At 34.0% G+C, this 26,538-nt stretch overlaps 1 protein-coding gene across 5 annotated transcripts; it reads right to left on the bottom strand.

Moving 5' to 3' along the window:
* Positions 1-787: 787 nt before the first annotated feature.
* On the bottom strand, positions 788-11,349 carry LOC141720645 (ethylene-insensitive protein 2.2-like). Of its 5 annotated transcripts, XM_074523167.1 has the most exons (9): positions 10,826-11,349; positions 10,186-10,331; positions 9,573-9,844; positions 8,762-8,848; positions 8,545-8,655; positions 8,246-8,455; positions 4,393-4,575; positions 1,589-4,288; positions 788-1,376 (listed from the first exon to the last, which is right to left on the bottom strand). In XM_074523167.1, the coding sequence occupies exons 2-9, from the start codon at positions 10,289-10,291 to the stop codon at positions 1,014-1,016; spliced, it is 4,032 nt and encodes a 1,343-aa protein (XP_074379268.1). In that variant the 5' UTR covers positions 10,292-10,331; positions 10,826-11,349; the 3' UTR covers positions 788-1,013. The 5 variants fall into 5 exon arrangements, with proteins under 5 accessions (XP_074379268.1, XP_074379272.1, XP_074379271.1 ...); XM_074523171.1 differs by lacking the exon at positions 10,186-10,331 and having other exon boundaries at positions 9,573-9,898; positions 10,826-11,348; XM_074523170.1 differs by lacking the exon at positions 10,186-10,331 and having other exon boundaries at positions 10,826-11,348.
* Positions 11,350-26,538: the final 15,189 nt, after the last annotated feature.

Below are 26,538 nucleotides of genomic sequence, written 5' to 3'. Positions count from 1 at the left end.
TGTTGTGTACTGGAGTTCAAAGAAACAACCAATTACTGCATTGTCATCTGCAGAATTTGTAGCAGCTAGTTCTGGGTCATGTCACTCAATGTGGATGAGGTACATCCTAGCAGAAATTTACCAAGCACAAGATGAAGTAATTGTTATCTACTGCGATAACAAGGCTACAATACAGATGACCAGGAATCCAGTGTATCATGGAAGGACTAAACATGTGGATATAAAGGTGAACTCAGAAGAGCAAGTGATCCTGGATTATCTCAACACAAATGAACAAGCAACGGATATTTTTATCAAAACTCTGTTCACGCATAAGCATGATTACTTTAGAAGATGTCTGGGGTGGGGGTGTTCGAGAGTGATTCAAAAAGCAGCTAATCTAGAGTGAGCAAGTCAGAAGAAGCAGTACATGTGTTCCAATATTTTTTCTTTTGCAGTTTCACTTTAGATAACTGGTAGCAGATTTTTAGCATATTAGGCGAAGTTGGTTGCTAATTTTTCACGACTTTCTGGTAATTGTATTGTGGGATGCAAAGTCTGTATATAAAGGCTTGTTGCACGTCTCTTTATTTTTTGCTGAATTAAAAAGTCTCATTCTAGAGACTTGCTAGCATTCTATTCTGCTTATCATCTGTTCTGTAGTAAAAAGAATCCAACACGCAATGGGCGATAGCCTCACCGCGTAACATCATTCTTTCTTTTATACATTTCCGGCCTTAAATCCGTTTCCGCAATTTTACGATCACTTTTTACCCCGTCCTACTACAAGTATATACATGGAAATTGATTTTTACATGAAATATCTTAGAGATTAAAGAGAGTTTGAGGTGGTGGGAATAAGCTACAGAAAAGAAAGAAAGAGTTCTTAACAACAGAGCATATCTCACATAACTAACGAGACCTTTTGCAAGTATCGTACAACTCAAAAACGGTTCTCCAAGTTGCAAAGAACCATCAAGTAAAAGCAAAAAACCTATGTAACTGACAGCCAAACCTTCACTGATCCTAGTCCCCTATACTGAGATGGTGCTGGCTTGCCAGTTAACCAGGACGTGAGAAGGCATTGGCTTGCTGGTTAATCGACGCTTGTACCGTTTAAGGACAGATGCCAGATTTTCCTTGCCTTTGGGAAAAGCCACATCACCAGCTGCAGTACCAGTTCGTCCCTTACGACATGATATTGCAATTTCAACATCCTTAACCATTTCCAATAGCATTGCTGGTGTCGTGCTTTTTCCTTTGGCTTGTTTTGCAGGTGGGGGCAGACTACCATAGGAAACAGGTGGAGGAGATCGCTGGTGGGTAGCAGGTATTTCAAGGCACAAGCATGGGGTCATAGGCGTACGAGGTTTTGAAAATGCTATATCGATGATCCCCTGCAATGAACAGAATGGTGAGATACGAAAATAAGATCCAACTTAGTATTCCCCTAATCAATGCTTTCCTTGCTTTCTTATTTACAATTAACATAGCAAATAATCTCTGAAACCATTTTTAGCAAATACAAGTTCAACAGCAATGTACTTTACCCATCTATCAACAGTCAGGATAAAATAAACGGAACCAAAGATAAGATTTACGAACTTACTTGAAGACGATTTAAGACATAAGTGTATTTCCCCCATAACTCTGGTCTGCTTTCCATCAGTGAAAGCTCCAGAACCCGATGTACGCACCAGACACCAAAACTGATAATAAGATCTACTCTCCAGATACAACCTTCCCCGCACAAAGGAACTGAGGCCATTTCCTCATTTTTTGGTGCAAAGCCAGGCTTCCTGTCAACAGGAAAATGGGATTCACCTATCTGACCCATCTGATTTTCAGCTTCATACAAAAACCTCTCCCTTGCACCCACTCGGTCTATGAGGTCTTCATCTGCTCCATCATTTTGTCTAAACAACCAATCAGATCCTTCGAGCTTCAAGAGCTTCTGAATACAAATTCTGAAAGACTGAAGAAGCTTTGCTTCAAAAACTACCACAGATGGAGTTTCCTGAGTTACTGAATCTTGAACAGTTTTAGTTCCCTCACCCTCAATTGGAGGAGCTTTACCAGACACGCCAAATTGTTCAAAAGGCTGTCGAGACCATAGGGACCCAGTTTGTAGACTAGAATTAAACTGCAATGAGTACGCATCTCTCCCTACTTTTGAAGAAGGGAAATTGTCAAAAGATATAGGAGCTCCCACTACATTAGATGAAGGGCTATTGTTAACCTTGGATAAAGGGTTTAGATACAGGGATGCTTCCTGCATTGAGCGACCCGTAGATGGTCGGTATATTGCTGGGTTATCAAATGGGACACCCATCTCTGAAATTAATGACTTACGATAAGGAAGTGACCGACCAGAAATGTCTGGTAAGCTATGATATTTTTTCTCATCCACGGCACTCTTGACATCAGCAGATACACCAGGGTAAATGCCTTGGAATTGTCTTCCAGGTTGCAGGGTACTGGTCCTTGATACAGGAATGCTTGGAAAACCAGGTGGAGTTTTGCCACTCGGTCCAATTCGAGGTTTTTGCCCGGCACCAACACCAAATGGATCTCTGTAAGCCAAGGATGGGGATTTTGGGGCTGGCAACTCTATTTGACCTGACATAGAACCAGCATTTCTTTCTCTAGCAATTCGACTAAGATAAGCCATCTGGTAACCATGTACAGTGGCTGGTTGATCACTATATACTTCAGTAGATGTTGGAAGCCGCATACTAGAATAACGCCTCTCACCGGAGTCCACAGCATTGTAACTGGAATTCTGCATATATGTATCCAATATCTGTGTATTGCTGGACCATAATGATAATGATTCCCTTTGAACCCCATAAGAAACATTGCTTTGCCCACTCTGCTGCACTGGAGACTCGAATAAACTTGAATTGGTAAAAGAATTGGAGATTCTTGAAGGGATATTTCCAGTGAACTCGTTTCTATTGTTCTCTACTTTTGGCAATGCAAAATTTTGCTTTAGCTCCACCTTTGAATCTACACCAAGTAGAGTGTCCAGTTTTTTAGCCTTCGCTTCCACGGTTGCTTTACCATGGAAATCGAACAATTGTCCCCAAAATTCGTCAAGAACTACAGCTAATTGACGCCTTGAAGCACGACCTAATCCTGCAAGTCTTGAAAAACTTCCAGCACCACTCCCTCCATCGTCTGCTTTTCCACCAAGACTTCTGTATGAGCCTGGGCCTTCAGATGTCACAGATGGGCTGCTCCCAGAGACGGGCTTAGATGATTCTTTAGGCTCCAAAGTATTACCACCAGTGCTGTTACGGGTCTGTGATTCCACCTCCACGCTAGAGGTCTTCACAAGCAAGTCAGATGATTCAGGGGTAAATGTAATGGCATCTGCTGGTTCACTGCTAGGAATATTTTCGCAAGCAATTGACTCGGGGGCAATGTCATCCGTGGCTGCTGAATCTTTCACAATACAAACAGAAGGGGTTGCATATGTAATATCTGAACTATTCTCTGTAATGGTAGTCAATTGAGGCCTGTTATTAGAGTACATATTTAATATTGACTTTGAAGTCAGAGAAGAATTTGAAGCTGGGATAAGTAGATCAGTCCCGTCAGATTCTAGCATGAGTTCTTGTTCTTGTTCTTGTTCTTGATTTAATTCATTTGCCTGGTATCCCGTATCATCAAAAATATTACTATGAGATCTTTCCTTAGAAAATCCAGGTACAGGGGATTGTACGTCCAAATTGTTAGTCTGAGCATTAACTCTAGAACTTGCAGAGGATAAAGGATTTACTGCTAACCAGAGAACAAGACATAAGGAAAAACATGCAGTAATGACAAGAAGTACGTAAAGGACTGATGTGTCACTCCACATGTTCCACTGCAAATTAATAACCCATTCACTGTTACCAAAGATCAGCTCTGCAACAAATACAATTTCTATGCCCAGCATCCCAACAAAAGTGCTAAATACTAAGAACTCCACAGGCTGTGAAACTTTGTGAACTCCCATGACTGAGCTGGAAGTGGCAACTCGAAAAAGAGGGATCACAGATGATGGAAGCAAAAGAGCTATCACAATCTGTGAAAAAAGCAGCAGTTGATATATACCTTCAACTCCTGAATTCTGTACACAGTAAAGGGCAGGGACTATAGCTAGAACTCTTATAACTGAATGCTGAATCCAACCAGGGAAGGACCCTTTAAAAAAACTACGGAGGACAGCTTGTCTACCAAGCTTCCAGCTTAATGCTGTGATATGATTGCAGAAAATTAGACTCAATACTAAGGCAAAGGCCAACCCTAGGTCCTTAAATCCCTGCGATATATTTACACAAAAATGGAATTCAGTATACATCATAAAATTGAATTAAATTGCTTGACTTAATGCATGTACCGGAAGAAAAATTGTGACATTTAAACCTGATCTGATAGTGGGAGCACATCGTTAAAGGTGAGTGAAAGGTTTGTGCCGTAAAATGCATTTGCTGCCGAGTTAACCAGCACATTATTTACCAAGAAAATGCCACTAAATATACATATTATGGAAAATAGATGGTCCTGAAACTGGACCGTCTTTGGAATACACCTTTCTCCTTGTTCTTGCTGCAACAATATCAAAAAGGAACAAAATCTGATTACTTTCACAGGCAAGATCTATGCTATGCAAATTGGGAAAAAAAACAAATAGTCCATTTTTTACACAAAAATGGTGAAATACGTTCATAAGAAAGACGTTCGCTTCATACTAATTGAGACTATTAATTTATAAATGTTTTTATGCCATAACCTACCTCATTCATCCTTGTTTTGTCAGGGTTTAGTCCTAATTGATTACTATTATTAGTAGTAGTTACTTAAGTTGGTTAAATGATCAGTCACTAACTTTTTATGTTTATAAGAAAATTTGAAGGGAACAAGGTGCAAGGGAGAAGAAACTATATTCAACCAGCAGTCGAGGTCTCCCTGGCAAGTAGATTAGAACCTTTATACTAGTTAGAACTTCATACAAATATCATTAGTTAATTTTTTTCCAATCAACTACTAATATCTATTGATTATGCTCCAGTAGGATATATTTGTTTTTTTGCTCAACATCTTAGTCCATTTAATATATTATATTGGATCTTAGTAGTTTAGGATATGATTCTAATCTCCAACAACATTTTTTCACTTCTTATGTCCATTCTTCATATAATATTGTTAAAACTTTTCACCTCTAAAAATACATACAAATAAGGAAGATAAATGATTCCTTTTTATACATAATTATAAAATATAAGTTAAAAGAAATGAGAAGTTACTTCTAAATAAATATCAAGGATTAGATCTTAGTGACTTGGGGAATATGCAAGACTTTAAGCACCTTTTTTCCTCGTATTCCTTTTCTCAATTTGGAGTACCAACAACCAAGTTACTTTTATGCTCACAATAATTATTTTTCTAATTACATAATTTTTTACAGTCTAAATTATATTTCAAATGACATAGCTTGTATTTCACTCTTATGGTATATTTGAAAAAATTGATTAATAACAAAAAATAAAATAAAAAAATACTATGAAAAACTATTTATTTTAGGCGCCAAATATATTAAAAAAATAAGGTTTCAATTTCAAAGTGGGTCAAGTAAATCCTTACCCTAGTATTTCCTATATTGTTTTAAGTTTCTTTAAAATAAATTTTGAAAACCCCCTCAAAGTATATATAATATAGTATATCATTTTATTTATATAAAATTAGGTATAGAGAAAAACAGTGAAGGGACATTGATTGGTGATAGTGGAACTTTAATTATAAACTCTTGTAAATATAACTTTATTAACTAATAAATGTTTGATATATTAAAAATGTTTTGAGCAACAAATCCATGAGAAAATCCCCCGCCCACCACCACCATTTAATAATTTTTTTAATTAAAAATTATATATTATTCAAGTAATCTAAAATATTTTTAACATTATTAATGTATATACAAAATAATTAAACAATTATAAATATAAAACTTTTGATCATATAATATAGTACAAAATAAAATATATATGAATAAATACAGGCATATAGCATAGTATTACAAGAATATTATAATATTATTTATGTACTAATACCTCATAATCTCATGCCCATGCAAATCACACATGTAGAGCCCCAGAGGTACCCAGTAAAAATTAATCCCCTGCCCCATTCCCCCATTATATGTGAACTATCCTCACTAACCCGCCCTCACCTCTAACACTCTACTGGATTTTGATAAAAAAAATTGAAAATTGGTATTTTTGGGCAAATAAACATCGAAAATGATGTATTTTGGTAATTTTTTAATTTTATTATGAACAATATTTATAATTCTTGATAAAATTTAATGTTATTAACAGATTCAATATATAGATTTTTGGTACGGTTGTTTAAAGTTTAAAATCCATACTAGGATTTCATCCAAGAGTTATCTCCAATTTCATTTTCCACAAAAAAAACCTAGTCGCCTCCCTAGGTTTGTCCATTTTCAAGTATGTCCATTTTCAAGTAAATCATGGGGCTTTCACTGATTTTCTCCGGTGGAAAACCCAACCCCTTGATTCTCTTTTGTTCTCGTTAATCTTCCTTCAATAAAACCCAATTTTTTGGGTGTTTGTGTGTCTCTCCTCTTGGAGTGTGTGTTTTGTCTCTCCTTTTGGAGTGTTTTGTTATGTTTTTTTTAGTTTTGGTTGGGTTTATTTAGTATTGAATCTGTTGAGAACGAGTTTATTGATATTTTCAGTGATCTGCAAAACCTGCATCGAATCTGGGGCGGTGGTGATTATTGCAAGAGCTCACATTTCACAACCAAAAATTGTTCATCATTTACACTTTCAGCATGTTTATAACATGTTTATAACTGGTATGCAACATGTAGATAACTGGGTGCCTTCGGCATGTCTATGACTAGTGTCCGACAGGTAGATAGCTATGGTACTGCTTTTTCAAAATCTCAGTTTATGCGATTGGTGTTTCTGAACATTGGGCTAACAACGGTTTTTATGTGATATGGTCAATTGCGATATTGCTATTTTAAGAGATGTTGGTGCAATTTAGACTACTTGTTATGTCTTTGATTTCGTTTTTAACTTCAAAAATTTTTAAATTCTATGTGTTAAACGATTAGGAAACAAATCATCTAATTATTTTTAGTATGTTATTTGTTTTACCACCTAGTTGTATCGACAGTTTGGGGTTTGTCCTGGTTGTAATATATTCAACTTCATGAAATTTTTTTGCATTTGTCAAAAAAAAGAGTTATCTCCATCTACACTAAAGATCAAATCGTTATTATTCTTTTTATGGTTGACCTAATTTACAACAAAATATTAACTAGTTTGCTTGTCATAGCATAATATAAATTAGTTTGTTTATTATGTATATATAAATATATCTTAATTATCTACTTCACTAATCTATCAAGAAGCATTTAACAATTGTAAGACTCAACTTTTTAAGCGAATCTTTGGGAGTTATATGGAATTGCCTATAAATGATACTATAAAGACCTACTTAGGTTATTGAATGAGAAGAGTAATATTAAAGTTATGAGACTTAAAATACTCAGGTCCTATACAGGTTTAATGTACGGTTTCCTTTTTGAACATCTCAATTCTATACTTTCCAAAAATAGTAAAATTTATAATATTAAAATTAATTGCTATCCAATGACATCCACTGCTTTTTCCGTCCCAAAACTTTACACACTTTTCTTCTTGGATTATAACATTATAAATTTAAAAAAATACTCATCAGACATTAAGAATGTAGGCAGAAAACACAGACCTTTAGGCTAGTTTTCATAATTAATGGTAACAATCATAATAATTTTAGCTAAGTATAGCTAGACCAAGACCCTGTAAAAACTATTCAATCTAGAGAAGATATATCTACACACAAAAAAAAATACCTCGTTTACTTAAATAGTCATTGAAGTTTTTTCATAGTCTTTCATCTCTTTGGCGAAATATAAGTGGAATTTACTCATTGAGCACAAGAGCAATAATGGGAATCAAAGCCAGGAAGTTTAAAACACCAGTAGCAGGAAATGACAAATGACTTACTATAAAATCATATCAGTTATAATTTGGAAGGCGCTTTGATTTAGTGAACCAAACACAATTTGGAATAGCGGTTTCATACAAGGTTTATATCCCATATTAGTTGTACATGACAACTTTTTTGAATTTGAACAAAAAAACAAAAATTGATAGAAGAAGCTTAAAAAATTTAATAGAAGAAACAGGGGAGAAAGCCAGACCTTTATGAGGGAAGAATGTAGGTAAAAGTTGTGAGGCATCACACTTGCTCCGAGAAGACTCATAAATGCAGGTGAACTTTCCCCACTTAAGTTAACTAGTGTCCCACCCATGGAAAGTGGTATTCCGGATTGACTAATCAGGGTGCCAAAAATATAAAAAAACAACATGAAAGCCCCTGTGTAAATGCATAGAACTTTTGCCTTCTGCTCCTGGAAAACAAAATAAAGGATGTGTACAATATGTGATCAGATATGTCCATTCATATATATTGTGGGGGGGATGAAGCAAAAAACCCTACCGAGAAGGAGGAGAGAACAGGATAAAGTATAGCATCTGTGGCAGTCAGGAAGACACAAGTAAACAAATCCACCCCAGAGATAAGATTAAGCCCATGTGCTGTGCCAATAATCTACCAAAGTTATTACAATTATATATCAGAACTTCATAAGAATTGTTTAATGGAAATATAAGCAAATCATAACAGACATATGCTAGGGAAATAGAAAGAAAACTACCATCGAAAGGTCCAAAACAATCATAGAAAGCTCAGACTGAAGTCCCAAGACTATGCATGTGACCTTGCCATACTCCTCGCTGCAAATCTTAGGAATTGCATTGAAATATAAGGGAATAATTTCAAACAGGTGTACAAAAAAATGAGAAATAATTAAAGATACAAGGAGCTAGTAAACAAAAGACACAATTATTGTCGACAGTAATCACGCCAGCAGTATTAATTTAGAGGTGAAGAATAAGGAAGTTGATTCTGCTAGAAAAAATAAAAATCATTTAGGTTCAAAGTTGCAACCTAGCATGTTATACTATGTTCTCTGACTGAAGCAAAACCATACTTAGTTGCTAAAGATTTTAATCAAATTAATCCTTCTCCGTGGCATTAATGGAAATAGTTAATCCAGCTGACCACTCACTTACATAGACCTTACACACTCCAACTGCTTCCTTTTGAGCTAGTTAAGCAAGCAATGAATTAAACTAGGTACACTTGTCAGTTCATCAATAAGAGATACCCTCAACTATTCCTTCGAACATCACTGATATTTTTTTCATTGTGGTCTGACCAATATAGAGTTCATAGTGTGATGGCATATATCAGCTATGTAAACAGTTCGATGTTACAAGGATAGTGTTCATGTTCTTTAATGTTAAGCAATATATCTCTTGAATATTGTTAGCGGGAAAAATATGTCTCTTAAATAAATATCAATGCTATTGTAGCTAAGACTCCGAAAAAAAATATTTGGATAATAAATAACGACTAATATTTAACGAGGCTTCATGGTTCAAAGACTAAAGTGTGTATGTTACCTGGGCAAGATCTTTTTCAGTAACCACAGCAATACGAGCAGACAGGTACTGACACAAGATTGCAGCAAGATTGAAAACAAGCATCAGTAAAACAATATTTAACTCATAACGGGCTCCACCCTCTACAGCTGCAGCCCACTTTCCAGGGTCAATATATGACATTGCAACCAGTAGCATGGGTACAACGGCAGAGAGCAGCCTTCGAAAAATGCTTGGCTGTTGATTGACAGTCATAGTCTCATCCATCTTGAAGATCGATTCTTCAGAATTGACTGTATGACCCGATGGTTAGCGTTAACTTCCAGGTAAATTCCGAAATCCACACGCTAGGAAAAATAATGGTTTACAATCATAACATACAGAACATATTTTAATATTTATGAGAATACATTCACAATATTTACTGTTAATTATGATTAACACGACCACGTTACAGCCACAGTAAACTTCCCCATCATCTATACAGAACATTAAAAATACATTAAACAACTAAGAAGTAACATATATGTGAGGGGGCCTAAAAATGCTAGTAATATTCATGCCTAGCTCAAATAAGTAGATTCTCATCAACTCTAGTTGACCTCAGTGTTGATGGATCACTACCAAACCTTACCAGTTCCTGATAAACAAGTGAATTTCTGCTCAAAATGTTTCGTTCTTGGTTGTAGAGTGAGACTGTAATATGTGATCCACGAGACAAGCTCAAGAAGAGTGAGCATTACAGAAGTGCTTGCCAAAAGACTTGGTGTTGGCCATCATCTATTATATAAATCAGAAATTCTTACAAGATTTCATGACTCTATTAGAAGGCAAAATATCATGTATGTATAAAATCCAAAACCATACTCTTGAATCAATTGAAACCACGAAACCCCACTAAATGCAAAAAAGAACCAAGATTTAACAACCCCATATCCTCGCAGTTTCTATATAACATAGTATTGACAAACACAAAATATTACTACAGTATACCAAAACCCTAAAAAGGGGATAATAAACTGATAGCAAATATAAGAAAAAGCACAAAACAGCCGCCAGAATTGACCACACGATCCATAAAATCAGCCATGGATCTGAAACTAAAGCAGCGTAGTCTAAACAAACAAGAATAACACCTGTAATCAATATCAATACACTCTACAAACAAAAACCCATGTCTTAACAAGAAAAATAAACAGAAATATATGCAGATAAACAAAGAGCAAGAATTGGGGGTAGTTCATATACATCAGTTATAAGTTAAGATAGTTTACCTTATCAGGAACTTATCTTGTTCATTGTATGCCAAACATTGAGCTCAAAACACAAGTGGGTAGATCAAGATCAAAGACTTTTAACAACTTGCAAGTATCACACGTATGCAAGTACAACAAAAGTAAGGCAAGAAAAAAGAGAAGGGTGAGATGATGTCCTGACTCTCAAGTCATGAGAGAGAAACTTAAGAAGTGGATATAAATAAATTAATAAATATAGTACAGTTTAAATATAGAAGAGAGATGAATAAATGGATACTATAAAAATATAGATACAGAAAGACACCTATGCAAAGTGCTGGCAGGGGCTTAGCATGGCTTTTGGTAGCAGAAAGACGAAAATTAAAAGAGCAGGAAGGATCATAACGGAGAAGACAAAAGGCAGTAATAATTATAGATTAATTCGTATGTGTATATATATCTAGCTAGTGCATGATTTTTCATTATCAACATATATCTATTTACCTACACAAGTACAACACTTTCTAGATTTTGTATAAACACTCCAAACTTGTTCACAAGTCAATTATTCCAACTATGTTTCTTTTTATTGCAAGTTGATGTTGTAAGAAAACGATTTTAGTGTCCTATCCTTGTTCGCTTATGTAATGGAGTAATAATTATTAGCGTGTTTGCTTTATAAATTTTTTACCCTCGTTCTGATCGGTTTAGTTACTGTGCTTCCTGGAAACAAGTAAAGTAGTTTATTTACCAAATGTTTGGTGGATGATTTCATTCAATTGAAGTGTAATTATGAAATAGAAAATGTTTTACTAGAGCTCCTTTTTTATTTATTTAGCAAACAAAAGTGAAAATCTTAAATTAACCTTACATTCATTTTTAGGATTTTTATTGTGAACATAGGGAAAATTTTGTCAACAAAATAGTAAACTAGTTTTTTAGCCCGTGCTGCAAGGGCTCGATCTAACATCTTGTGTGTGATATTATTTTTGTCCGTATATATTATAATTTGTTATAAGGAGAAGTTTTTTCAGTCTATATATTTTATAGGGGTGCGAGACACAAATATTTTTTAAACTTACATGTTAATGAACTATGTGCATTTTATATAGTTCAATTATTGTTGTGGTGTGAGATGCAATTATTTTCAATTTTGTATAGAAAAATTAATATATAATTTTCGTAAAAGATGTACTTGAAATATATTTTAGAATTTTGAATTCTTCAATGCGGCCATATAACATGAAAATTCATTATTTGACAAGATCATGTTGATCTAATAGGAAAAAACTAGCTATATAGCCCGTACAATGGATGGACATGCTCTATATTGCATAAATTGAATTTTATTTTCCAAGTATAATTGTTAACGGTATATTTATATTAATGTCTGATAGATAAATGATTTATTTGATTTATTTATTTGTTTATATGAGCATGAGTATTTATGGTGTGTTTCCAATGTTGTTACGAGTATTTAATTTGATTGCAATTATTGACAATATAGGCATGTCGTTACCCGGTGGATTGAGTACGTATTTGTTTGTGTATGTGACTTGTTTTGGGGTGTGGTAATATTTGAGTTGAACGTGTTTTTGGAAATTTGACATTAAGCTGAAATAATAGAGGTTGTAAGTGGTATTTCTTGTTATCCATTGCTAATGACAATTCATGGGGGTTGTTGTAGAAATGTTTGTGGTATCTATTGTTGTCCACTGCTAAGGGTAATTCATGGGGTTGCTGTAAAAGTGTTTGTGGTTGTTCGGGATACCTCATAATATAGTAGTTTGTACGCTTATAATATTATTTTTTATTATTATTTAAATGTTTATTCTTAACCTTAGTAACTTTTCACATCCCTCATTCAATATTAACAAACACATAGTTTTGAACATGCTAGACTCCTTCTGATTTCATTTGAATTTGATACAAAAATATTGCTAAGATTTTTTGCTTCAGTCGATACCATTCTTTTAAGTTGTGACGTGCAGTCAAACACCAATATAAACCAACATGATCATATATTTAATTAAGGCTATAATCCAAAAATTATATGTGTTCTGTGTTCATTTTCTACCACACATTTCAAAGAAAACAATACTTGAAAAATAGAATGGTACATAACTCATTGTGGATGATAGAGAAAATAATAACAAGATATCTTGGAGGTAGATTACTTATACATAACACAATATTTAGCCAGTGCGATGCACACATATTCTCTAAATATGTATAAAATATTGATTTATTTATAATCATTTTATTTGTTTGTATATTAGAAATGTAATCAAAAATATTTTGTGTATTTGTTGTGTTAAAATTGTGATTGATTAGTCATACAAAACTTAGTGTCAAATGTCTGTACAAGTTTGTATCGTACTTATATACGTAGAGGTTACTTAATCTTTGTCTCAATTTGAATTTATTTGTATCATAAAAATATAATAGTTAAAGTATGACAATAATATATATAACTTATCTGACTAAAGGCATAAATAGTTCAATGCACATTTGTATGCTCGATACATAGTTATTTCGAGTTGACATTTAACTCAGACATTATTATTTATCAAAAGAAAAATATAAATAAGTGAATTATAAATGTTAATATTCAGAATTTTAAATTTCACTGAAATATCAAAAAGTACTTAAGTTAAATTAGATGTATGTTTGATATTGTTTCTCACGTATAGTTATTGGATGATAGATTATTATTATTATTATTATTATTATTATTATTATTATTTATTATTATTATTATTATTATTGACAAAATATATGTATATATGGACATACTGCTCAAACATAAATCTAAATTAAAATAACTAATTTTGATATTTCGGTGAGATTTAAAAAATATAAATACTAATGATGCGTTAATTGAGAGAATAAGTGTGAAATAAATATTATTAAATAATGCACTAACATGAAAATATGTATAATTCGCTATTTTTAGAGATTATTTTATGTGTGTGTATTAGAAATGCGGTTACAATTATTTTGTGTGTCAAAAAATGTGATTGATGAGTCAAAATTAGTAGCTCGGCCGTGAATTTAATTCGAGTATTCGTTTTTGACCCCTTTAGTTTAGTTCAAATAAGTACATGTGACGTTTGTGTATATGTATGTATAAATATTTATCTAGGTGAACTAATCATGCAAAATTAATAGATTTTAACAAAAAAATGATTTAGTTAAATAAATTTTATATTTACATTAATTTATATATAAAATACATAATGATAATGATGAAGCATATTAATGATGCGTCAATTAATATATATTAATCGTGAGCAATAAGTATTATATAAGTATTAGTAGTCAACTAACAAATATTAATTGTGGGAATAAATGTAAAATAAATATTATATAGATATTAAATGGGGTATAATCGTCATATGAATTATATTGCTCAACACCCCCCCCCCCCCCCGTTGTTGGATTATATATATAATAGATTAGTTCATTTGTGTTAGTTGCCTTAAATTTTTATGTTGGATTTGTATTATTCACGGTAGCGCGGACAATTATTAATAGTCTTTTAGTTGCTCATATAACAAATTGTATGATATAGTAGATGGGTTGTATGCTGTTTCAGTTTTTTTTGGACCAGTATGTGGTAAATTCAAAAAAAATTAGTTTGGAGCGTGATCTCCAAGGGAAAGCTTGAGTTTAGGGCATCAAAACGAATGTAATATGAGAAATTGAAGGGACTTACGAAAGTCACTATTGACCTCCAAATCCGGGAGGAAAAGGTTTTAGTTGATCTAATGAGCAAAAAAATTTACGGTATAGGTAGTCCCATATGAAGAAAATCATGGGTCGGGGTATTGTCTCGCTTACTTTTAATTACTTTTATGTATCATTGTTCATATAGTTTATATAGTTTTTCATAGAGCTTAGTTGGGAGCATTATTTCTGAGAGAAATATTATAAAAGAAGCTGTGAAATTACCTCGTAATTTACACATATTATTTCTTCTATAATATACAGCTCATGTTTTAAGTTCTAAAACAAAACACCTGAAATTTTTATATCTTGTGTTTTTCCTTTCGTTTGGTAGTTGTTAAAGTTCAAGTTTGTAAAAATTTCAATTTGTATTGAACCATCTCTTCTACAAATTACACAGATATTGATCGATAGTAAATAACACATTCGACCTATGCAAATCATCAAACAAGATTTGTATAAAAAAAATTACAAATAAAATTAATAAAATAAAACTGCATGCAAAAAGAAATGTAGCAACAACAGGACTAACACTCCAACAAATTTTTAAATTGTGAAGCATTCTAAACTAGTATCCATTTTAATACCATCCAAAACTAGCAATGACAAAGATATTTAATTAAAGAAAACAAACATATGATAAATGAAAGACAACTCTTAATCTACACGCGTTCCAAAAATGATCTTAAAAAATAGAGCAACCATCAAACATGTAAGGAGGACAAGCATGCAAAATTGTAAACAATTACATAAAATTACCGATTAACAAAAAATAAACACCACATAATATACAAAAAATTACTTACTAATTAGATAATCTAAAAATAACACATATGACATATGCTATTTCTAACTAATTCGATAAAATGGGACCATGAAAAGAAGTGCAAGACATGTATGTTTAATAACAAGGCTAAGTCACATTGACATCCATAAGATTTAGTTGTTTGATATTCAATTTTGTATTTTGTATTGTATTTCTTGAGTCTGTAAAAAGGATAGAAGATTAGACTGTAGGATTTTTCTGTGTACAAATTCAAGCTAAGGAATAAACTCTGGAAGAAGATAAAGTCATGATCATGCCTCAGAGAAAAGTGTAGAAGCTCGGAGTTGAATAAATTTGTTCTATGAAAAATATTCTAAGTCAAGATATCGACTAGTCACATATCAAGTTATATCGAGAAGTCATTCAAGAAGTCCGAAATAGCTTATCGAGAAGTCTAAAATGGCTTGTAGAGAAGTCTCAGAGATATCGACAAGTCAAATGAAGATGTAGAGAACTTGAGATATCGACAAGTCATTTCTACATGTAGAGAATTCAGAGATATCGAAAAGTCAAATGAAGATGCAAAGAATTGGAGATATCGACAAGTCAATCTCTCATATAGAGATCTTAGAGATATCGACAAGTCAAAATGTATATAGAGATCTCAGAGATATCAATAAGTCATTTCTACATGTAAAGATCTCAGACATATCGAAAAGTCATTTCACATGAAAGGATCTAGAGACCTCGACAAGTCAAGTATACCTATAGAGAACTCAGAGATCTCGATAAGTCATAATACTTATCAAGATGTCACTTCTCTATAGAACAAACTGGAGATCTCGACATGCCTCTCAAGTACAGAATGCAGATAAGTTAAAGAATTCAAGATTATCAGTCAACAAATAATCTATTCAACTAGATTAAAAAGTCTACAAAGTAGCTGGAAGAATACAAGATCAAGGGCCAAGATTAACTGGACAAAGGTTGGTCATAGACCTGCAAGATTATGCACATATTTGCTAAGCTAGAAATGGAAATATAAAAAGGTTAATTTAGAAAGTAGTTTAGTACATTTTAGTGCAAGTCTTGTAAACCCGTGTTGCTAGTCTATAAAGCATGCACTGGTCCTTAGTTCACAAGTAACAAAATATATCAAATTTTCTTGTATTCCTTCAAGAAAGAAGTCGTGTTCTTATTGTAACCCAGAATTTGTAGCAAGACAAACTTAATTGATACAAATTAAGTGAGTTTTCAAATACTATGCTTGTTGATTTATTTCTCTAACACAATATCTCTACAAATATAAACTACTTTGTTCACACAATATCCAAATAAGATTAAAAAGGCTAAAAACCAAGGAACACATTCACCCATCCCCTCTATATTACATTCAATATCTAAAAGTGGTATCAGAGCAAAATCTGAAAGTATACAGATAAAGATCTTAGAATTATTACTGCACAAAAGATAAGCAGTATCAAGATACCGGGCTTTGATAAAATCAACTATACACTTTGGAAGAAAGAGATGATGTTGTCCATAAGGATGGCTAACCCAATGTACATCCAGACTCTCAAGAATGTCCCTTTTATTCCCATGGAAAGGGTTGCCTAATCTACTGATGGAGACATGGTCATTCCAGCTCATTATGACCCTAAAGACCCCTCAAAATACACTAAACCTGAAAAAAATCTATGTGGATATTGTCCTGCAATTAATTCTGATAGAGTCACTTGACAATGTTATGTACAACAATATTTTCAACTGTAACATAGCCAAACAGATTTGGGAGAAGATTGAAATCTTGTGTGAGGGTATAGAGGAAGTAAGATCTAATTAAAGGAGAATACTGATGTCTCAGTATGAGGGTTTCATGGCCAAGCCTAAAGAAGGAATTACTGAAGTTTTTGAAAGGTTCAATAAACTGATAAATGACTTGCAACTTCATGATAAATATTATGAAGCTGGGGAGGTTAACCTAAAGTTTTTTTTAGCTCTTCCTGACCACCTTGAACAGAAAATATCAGCTATTAGAGAAGGAAGAGACTTGAGCAGAATGACACTGGAAGTCTTGTATGGGATTTTGAAGACATATAAACTTGAGATGTTGCAAAAAAAGTCATTAAAGGCAAATCATGGACATGTGGTTGATGGTTCCAGTGTCGTAGTTGTCAATGACAGTGAAGCAAACGAAGATGAAAAAGATGCTCAAGCTCCAGTCATTCATGCAGTTGAGCAAAAGAACAAGAGACCTCAGAAACAAGTTATTTTGGAGCTAGAGGACGATGAATACTACACCCTTGATGAGCTAGATGAGATGGATCAATCTATGGCTTACCTGGCTAGAAAATATTCTAACATTAGGGTTAAAAAGCTAAGATTTTTCAAGAACAAGGGATAATCCTCAAATAACAACAACTGGAAACCAAAAATTCAGTATAACTCAGCTAGCAAAGGTGGCTACAAAACTGGATTGTTGACAGATCAAATATAAGGTGCTTTAACTATGATGAGTTGGGGAACTTTGCTACTGAGTGCAGGAAGCCAAATAAAGTGAAGAAGGATAAAGCCTATTTGGAATTGGAAGCAAATTATGAAGCTCTTTTGGGAAAAAAAATAGGTGAAGGCTTACGTAGCTGAAGGCAAGAGTTGGGATGATACTGATGAAGAAGATGAGAATGAAGAATTTGAGAATTATGCACTTATGAATCTTGAGCAAGGAGAATCATCCTCATCAAAATCAGAGGTACCAATTCTAACTGCCATTGATTTAAATACAAGACAAAATAAAGAAACTGTTGAAAATATGAGTGTGGAGATGTTTCATATCCACACAAGCATGGTGGCAGCTACTGAGGAGGTAAGTAGACCGTCAAAGACAAATCAGAAGCTTGAGATTGAAAATCAAGAATTGTAATTGCAGCTTGTTAAGCTTGAAACAATCAAGCAAAAAAAATGAATATTCGAAAAACAAGCTCAAGTGTGCAACTGAAATAGAAGCTGTGTTGAGGGAAAAGTTGGAGAAGAATGAGATAATATTGAAGTCTTTCAGAAATGCATCTCAGTTGGTTGGACAATACAATAAGAAGAACAAACCATGTGCTAATATAGCTATTGGTTTGGACTATGATTCCTTGAACAACAATAAGAAAAATGAATGTGTCAAAGGTAAAGCAATTGCAAATCAAGATGTTCCAGTTATGCTGAGAAAAGTTAATACACCTTTGTCCAAGGCATGTGAAGTTGAGTTGGTCATCAAGTAAGAACTTGCAGATGATGATAATAAAAAAGAATAATGAAGAAACTACTCCTACTGCTAAAATTGAGAAGAAGACCATGGTCAATCAAGTCTCTAAGACACCAATGAAGGAAATCAAGACTGAGAATACAGGAAAGAAGAAGAAGAACAGGAATGGGAAAATTGGAGTGAATAAGAGCAGTGACTTTGCATTTGTTGCAGATTCTCCCAGGAAACAATGTCAGAAGTGTGGCTCAACCAATAACCTAACCCACCTTTGTAAAAAGGCTGTTAGTGAGCCAAAAGTGGGAGCATGCAAATACAATGAAGCAAAGGCTGAAGATCCCTATTCCTTCTATGATAAATTTGATTGCATTCCTTACAATATGAAAGTGATGACAAGCTGTCATAGACTAAGAGTAGATCTCAAAGAAGTTAAAACTGGATCTAAAGCCAAAAAGGAAAATGCAAATCAATTATTGAACACTGTTCTTTCTGAATCATCAAATTCCACTTCTACAACTTCTGTTAAAAAGAAGAAAGTACCCAACACTGCTTGGGTAGCTAAACACACTTAATCCTCATTGTGTGCAGGGCAAAGTGAAGAGAGTCATATGGATTATTGACAGTGGATGCTCCAGATATATGACAGGTGATAAGGCCCCGCTATCACAATTTGAGGAGATGGCTGGCCCATTGGTGACTTTTGGAGATAACATCAAAGGATTTACAATGGGATATGGAAAGTTAATTTTTGGAAATGTTATTATTAAAGGTGTAGCACTGGTAGCTTGTCTTGAGGTAAATTTCCTGAGTGTCAATCAATTCACAGATAGAGGATTCAAGGTTTCATTTGACAAAGAAGACTGCTCAATTATCAGCAAAAAGGCTGGTGAAGTTGCTTTGAAAGGAGCAAGAAAAGGAAGCTTGTTTGTTGCAGATATGTATTCAGCAAATATGGATGGTATATGTTGCTTCTACACGAAGGCATCTATTGAGCAAAGCAAACTGTGGCACAAGAAACTCTCTCACCTGAATTACAAAATAACTAATACCTTGGTGAAAAAAGAATTAGTGAGAGACATGCCAAATTTAGAATTTGCTCAAGATGAAGTTTATGAGGCTTGTCAAAAAGGTAAAATGAAAAGGTCCAATCACAAAAGCAAAGCTATGAATTCCATAAGTGCATCTCTGTAACTTATTCATGTGGATCTGTTTGGACCAATTAATGTCTTATCTATTTCAAGAAAGAAATATGCACTTGTGATGATGGATGTAACGCCCTCCAAATTCGGGGTCTAGATCTGGGAATTACTTGCCAATTACCAACTTAATTAAACCTGTATAATAATTATATAAACTTATATCTAATCCCTTCATATTACTACTCAGCATCTTTAAGGTTAAGGTATGAAGACAAGAACACAACACTGCCTTTATTACATTCTCAAATTCAAAAGTCTTACAAACCTTCCTTTATTACAAACCAACTATCTAAATATGTTTTAAAACTGGTTTCATTTTATTCAAACACATACAACAAATATCCAAGCTAAATCTGTGTTAGGAGCAATTGATGATATCAAGCGGAAACTATCAGAAGTTCACATCAGAACTTATATCAACGGATGATGATGACATTAATGAATGATGATATCGACGGATAATGATATCAACGGATGATGATGTCAATGGATGATATAATCAGTATTTGTCATATCAGTTGATCTTCGATAAGGAAAAGTAAACAGGAACTCAAGGCGGTGAATGACTTTATCTCAGAATCATTGTATAGGTTTCCTTGTTGTCAATAGAATATGATTCCTCATACATTGTGTAGTTGTGCTCTATATAAAGCACAAATTAGGTTTATGCTATATGCATTGCGACATTGTTATATCTTTCGCATAACCTAATATCTCTCAAGGATATTTGTTCATCCTTTCGAGAGAGTACGTTTGTAATAAGTTTTTATCAATTAATATAAAAACTGTTGATTATGTTGAAGTTTTGTCGAATTGATTGTATTAACTGTATTCACCCCCCCCCCTCTACAGTTGATTAAGGGCCTAACAATTGGTATTAGAGCTTGTTGTTAACGTACAAACAATTTAAGATCTGAAAATCAATCAACAATATTAGACAAAAAAGAAGAAACACAGAATCCGAAGCCACCACCCCAGCCACATCACAGATACGCAGCAACATTAGTAGGTATGAAGCAATCAAGGTGCCTATCCTGAAGATACATGAATATCCAATCTGGAAAGTCAGGATGACCATGTGTTTGGAAGCCACGGATCCTGAATATCTAAATAGGATATATAATGGTCCTCATAGACCAATGAAGGTTGTTGTTTCACTTGCAGGAGAACCAGAGAAGATGATAGACAAATATAGGAAGGACTATTCTCCTGAAGATATCTCATCCATCATGAAGGATGCTAAGGTCAGACACATCCTGCACAGCAGTCTTGATAGTGTTATGTCCAATAGAGTCATTGGATGTAAGACATCAAAAAAGATATTGGATGCTTTAGAAGTAAAGTGTCAAGGTACAACTGTTATCAAGAAGAACAGGAGGATAGTACTTACTCAAGAACATGAGAACTTTGACTCGAGGGACAATAAATCCTTAACTGAGATGTATGACAGATTTCAGAAGTTGCTGAATGACTTATCCCTTTTCAACAAAGAATATGATTTGGAGGAATAAAACTTAAAGTTTCTACTTGCTCTCCCTGAAAAGTGGGACTTTAAAGTCACATCAATAAGGGATAACTATCAACTTGATAACATACCTCTAGATGAGATCTATGGAGTTCTAAAAACTCATGAACTGGAGATGGAGCAAAGAAGCAAGAGGAAATGATCTAAATCTAGACCAGTTGCACTCAAGGTTGAAGAGAAGCCAAAGGAGAAAGCTAGGAGAAAAAGCTACTCCAAAGGGAAAACCATGATTGTAAAGTCAGATACTGAATCATCAAATTCTAATGATGACTCGAATACTGATACTGAATCAGATACTGACAGTGATCATAACAACAATGAAGACATGGATTAAATGGCTACCCTACTGGTTAAAAGCTTCAAGAAGATGGTCTACAAGAACTTCAAAAAAGGGAGAAGATTTTTCAGAAAAGGTTCCAGTTCCTCTAACTCTGATAAGAGGAACAACAGAAGAAATAATGATGCGAAGGAATCTAGATTTGGAAAACTTGACAAGTCAAAAGAGAGATGTTACAACTGTGATAGAATTGGACGCTTTACAGCTGACTACAGAAAACCCAGAGTTGAGAAGAAACAAGCCTTGATCTCAAGGGAGAGAAACTGGGATGATTCATCATATTCGGATGATGGAGCCAATTATGCTTTCATGACAAAAGTTGATGCTGAGGATGACAATGCTAAATTAAAGGTACCTCAGACTACTCTTGCTTTTGATACTAACGATATCTATGAATTAAGATTATTTCTTAAGTTTCTGCATGTTAGTTTTATGGATCAAACCTTAGAGACTAATAGAATCAAGAGTGAAAACTCTGAGTTAAAGAAAAGGAATGATCACCTAGAAATTAAGTTGATTTCCATGCTAGATATTCAAAAAGAAAGAGATAATGTTGTTTATGTTAAAGAAAAATTGTTAGAAAAACATGTTTATCTAGAGAAGGAGCTAGCAAAAGAAGGAGTAGTTATTAAACTTTGGACTAACTCGGGAAAGTCAACTCAGGAAATTTTAGAGAATGGTTGTTGGGGATCAGGATTAGGATATTCAGCTAGATCTAATTCTGACAAGAAAATTGAAAAAAAAATGAGAGAACGGAAAAAACTGATAGTAAGGTCAAACTGAACAAGGTTCAAATAAAGACCATTAAGTTTAATCCTAGTTTGAATACTGTTAAGTCAATCCATGAAGAAGGTACAACCTCGACACCTAGATCAAACTTAATTACTGATAAGAGTGAACAAGTTCACACAAAATCAGTAAATATTGGTCTAATGACTCAGAAATAGGTTAAGCAAAAGCTGAAGGATCTACACATGAAAGACAAGAGGAAAAGGTCTAGGAAAAAATGGAATGGCAAGGTAGGTGTTAATAAGAATGGAAATTATGTAACTCCTCCTAATGCACCTAGAAAGACCTGTTCAAACTGTGGTAGCACTAATCATCTTGCTAATTCTTGCAAGAAGAATAAAAAGATAAATATTGTTCCTTCCAAATCAGATTTAGGAATAGAACAGTTAGAAATAAACCACAGATTCCTTGTTTTCATTGTGGTAGTGTTTGGCATCCTATTTATACATGTAAAGAGTATCATAATTTGTATTATGATTATTATAAATTGAAACCCTTTTTAATTAAAGCAAAATCTATTTCTGCATGTATAAATACTGATAGTAAGGATGTTAACATAAACTCTAATAAAAAGTCTTCTGCTGCATATGTTAACAAACTTAAAAAAGGCCAGAGGATCCAAGCAAGTCCGGGTCCTTAAAAGTACTAACTTATTCAAATTACTGATTACAGGGTGACATGAGGAATGCTCTAGTCTTGGACAGTGGATGCTCAAGATATATGACTGGTTATAAATCCCTGCTATTAGAATTTGAGGAGAAGGCTGGCCCAAGCATTTCTTATGGAGATGGAAACTTAGGAAAAATCTTGGGATATGGTAAAATCAAAGTTGGAAATGTCATCATTGAAAATGTAGCTCTAGTTGTAGAAGGAGTCTGGCCCAAGCATTTCTTATGGAGATGGAAACTTAGGAAAAATCTTGGGATATGATAAAATCAAAGTTGGAAATGTCATCATTGAAAATGTAGCTCTAGTTGTAGGACTCAAGCATAATCTGATCAGTGTGAGTCAAATCTGTGACAGAGGTTACCATGACAACTTCTACGAGGAACATTGTGAAATTGTCAGTAAATCTGATGGTAAGATTGCATTGACTGGTGTAAGACATGGTAGTTTATATGAAGCCAGAGTCTCCACAAGTATTGATGATTCAGAAGTTTGTCTACTGAGTAGAGCATCTATGGAAGATAACTGAAACCGGCATAAAAGACTTTCTCACCTCTATTTCAACAATATCAATGAACTTATAATGAAAGATCTTGTAAGAGGATTGCCAAATACAGTTTTTACTCCTGATGGCTTATGTGACTCATGCCAGAAAGCCAAGCAAAGGAAAACTTTTTTAAAGAGTAAAACTGAATCCTCCATTCTTGAACCATATCATCTACTTCATATTGATCTCTTTGGTCCAGTGAATGTTATATCAATTACCAAGAAGAGGTATGCACTCGTAATTATGATGAATATACAAGATACACATGGGTGTATTTTCTGCACACCAAGGATGAATCTCCATCCATTCTTCTTGATCATGTGAGGGAGCTGGAAAAAGGGTCAACATATAAAGTGAAGATCATCAAAAGTGATAATGGAACTGAATTCAAGAATAGCTCTATGGAAGAGTTCTGTAAACTCAAGGGGATAAAACAAGAGTTTTCTACTCCTGGAACTCCACAAAAAAATGGAGTTATTGAAAGAAAGAATAAAACTCTGATAGAAACTACAAGAACCATGCCAGAGGAAGCAAGATTGCATACCTACTTCTGGGCTGAGGTTGTGCAAACTGCTTGCTTTACACAAAATGCAACATTGATCAACAAGCATGGAAATACACCATTTGAGATGATCAAAGGAAAGAAGCCAAATTTGAAGTACTTTCATATTATTGGTTGTAAGTGTTTTGTTCTCAAAACTCATCCGGAGCAGCTGACCAAGTTTGATCAAAAAACTAATGAAGGAATTTTTGTGGGATATTCATTATCCACAAAAGCCTTCAGAGTTTACAACATGAGAACAAGAATAGTCATGGAATCTATACATGTGTCTTTTGATGATAAGAAGATAACAGGTCTAGAAGATGCAAATGACCATGACAAATTGAGATTTGAAAATGAAGTACCTTATGCTGAACTTTTAAGTCCTGACTCTGATACAGTAAGTCCTGATATCACTCAAAGCTCCGAGGTTCCACAAAATAGTGGAAATACTTCTGACACTGAAGCATATATTGAGGGGGAGCAACATGACTCAAATCCATAGACTGTTATAAGTGATTCAACTCAAGAAACATCAATAAAAAGATCATCAGACTCATCTTCCTCAAATTCTGATAAGTCAAATACTGATAAAAATAGGAACACTGATTCAGGGAGAGTATCAGGAAACAGTAGTGGTACTAATCAAAGAAATAACAGAGAGTTCATGGATCAAGGGGAGGTTCATCTTCAAGGAGTCAACTTCCATATGCAAGAAAATGGTATAAGTCACACACCTTACTTAATCATTGGAAACCCTGACAGTGGTGTAAGAACAAGAAAAACCACTCCGAATGAATGTCTCTACCATTCTTTTCTATCTCAAACTGAACCTAAGAAGGTTGAAGAAGCTTTGTAAGATGCTTACTGGGTTACAAAAATGCAAGAAGAACTCAATTAATTTGAAAGGAACAAAGTCTGGACTCTTATGCCAAGACCAAAGAATAGATCTGTAGTTGGCACAAAGTGGGTGTTCGGAAACAAAACTGATAGTGAGGGCATTATTATAAGGAATAAAGCAAAACTGGTTGCAAAAGTTTACTCACAACAAGAACGCATTAATTATGATGAGACATTTGCTCCAGTTGCAAGGCTTGAGGCAATTAGAATCATTCTTGCCTATGGTGCTCACAAGAAGTTTAAGGTGTTCCAAATGGATGTGAATTGTTCATTCTTAAATAGAGAACTCGAAGAGGAAGTTTATGTTGAACAAATTCCAGGGTTTATTGATCCAAAGTATCCAGATCATGTTTGCTTACTGGATAAAGAACTCTATGGACTGGAGCAAGCTCCAAGGGCCTGGTATGAAAAACTTGCTCTATTTCTGCTACAGAATGGTTTCACAAGAGGTATAATTGACAAAATCTCTTTTATAAATACCATGATAAGGACTTGTTATTAGTACAAATATATGTTGATGATATCATATTTGGATCTACTAATGATAAACTATGTGAGAGATTTGCAAAGCTAATGAAGTCCAGGTATCAAATGTGTATGATGGGAGAACTTAGTTATTTTCTGGGGTTACAAGTTAAACAGACTGATGAAGGAATATTCATAAATCAATCCAAATAGAACAGGAATCTACGTAAAAGATTTAGAATGCAAGACTGCTCAACTGCATCAACTCCCATGGCCACTGCAACCAAGTTATATTTAAATACTGGTTCTTCAGTAGATATAACTAACTACAGAGTTATGATTGGTTCACTCCTATATCTGACTTCTAGTAAATCTGATATCATGTATGCTACCTGTCTTTGTGCAAGGTTCCAAGCTGATCCTGGAGAACCTCATCTCTTAGTTGTGAAAATAATTTTTAAGTATCTCAAAGACACCATGAATCGGGGATTATGGTATCCTAGAGATTCAAACTTTAAGGTAATTGGTTATTCAGATGCTAATTTTACAGGATGTAAAATAGACAGGAAAAGCACTTCTGGACGCTGCCAATTTCTTGGTGGCAGATTGGTTTCTTGGTATAGCAAGAAACAAAAGTCAATTTCCACATCAACTGCAGAAGCAGAATACATTGTTGCAGGAAGCTGTTGTGCTCAGATTCTATGGATGAAGAATCAGCTACTGGATTATGGGTTAGACTATTCTTCTATTCCTTTATATTATGATAATCAAATTACTATTGCAATGACAGGAAACCTAGTGCAATATTCAATGACTAAGCACATCAGTATCATATACCATTTCATAAGGGAACATGTGGAAGCAGGTACAATAGAATTGGTCTTTGTTCCAACTGATCAGCAAGTAGCAGATATATTCACCAAGCCTCTCTGCGAAGCTACTTTCACAAGATTGGTGAATGAATTGGGAATGATATCAGGATAATTCTCAAACTCTGATAATTACGACTGCTGATATTTTTGAAGCATGATATCTTATTAT

This window comes from Apium graveolens, chromosome 4, assembly GCF_009905375.1.
Source record: "Apium graveolens cultivar Ventura chromosome 4, ASM990537v1, whole genome shotgun sequence".
NCBI classification, from domain to species: Eukaryota; Viridiplantae; Streptophyta; class Magnoliopsida; order Apiales; family Apiaceae; genus Apium; species Apium graveolens.
Note: the sequence above shows the minus strand (reverse complement) of the source record. Positions and strands in the feature narration are given on the sequence as shown.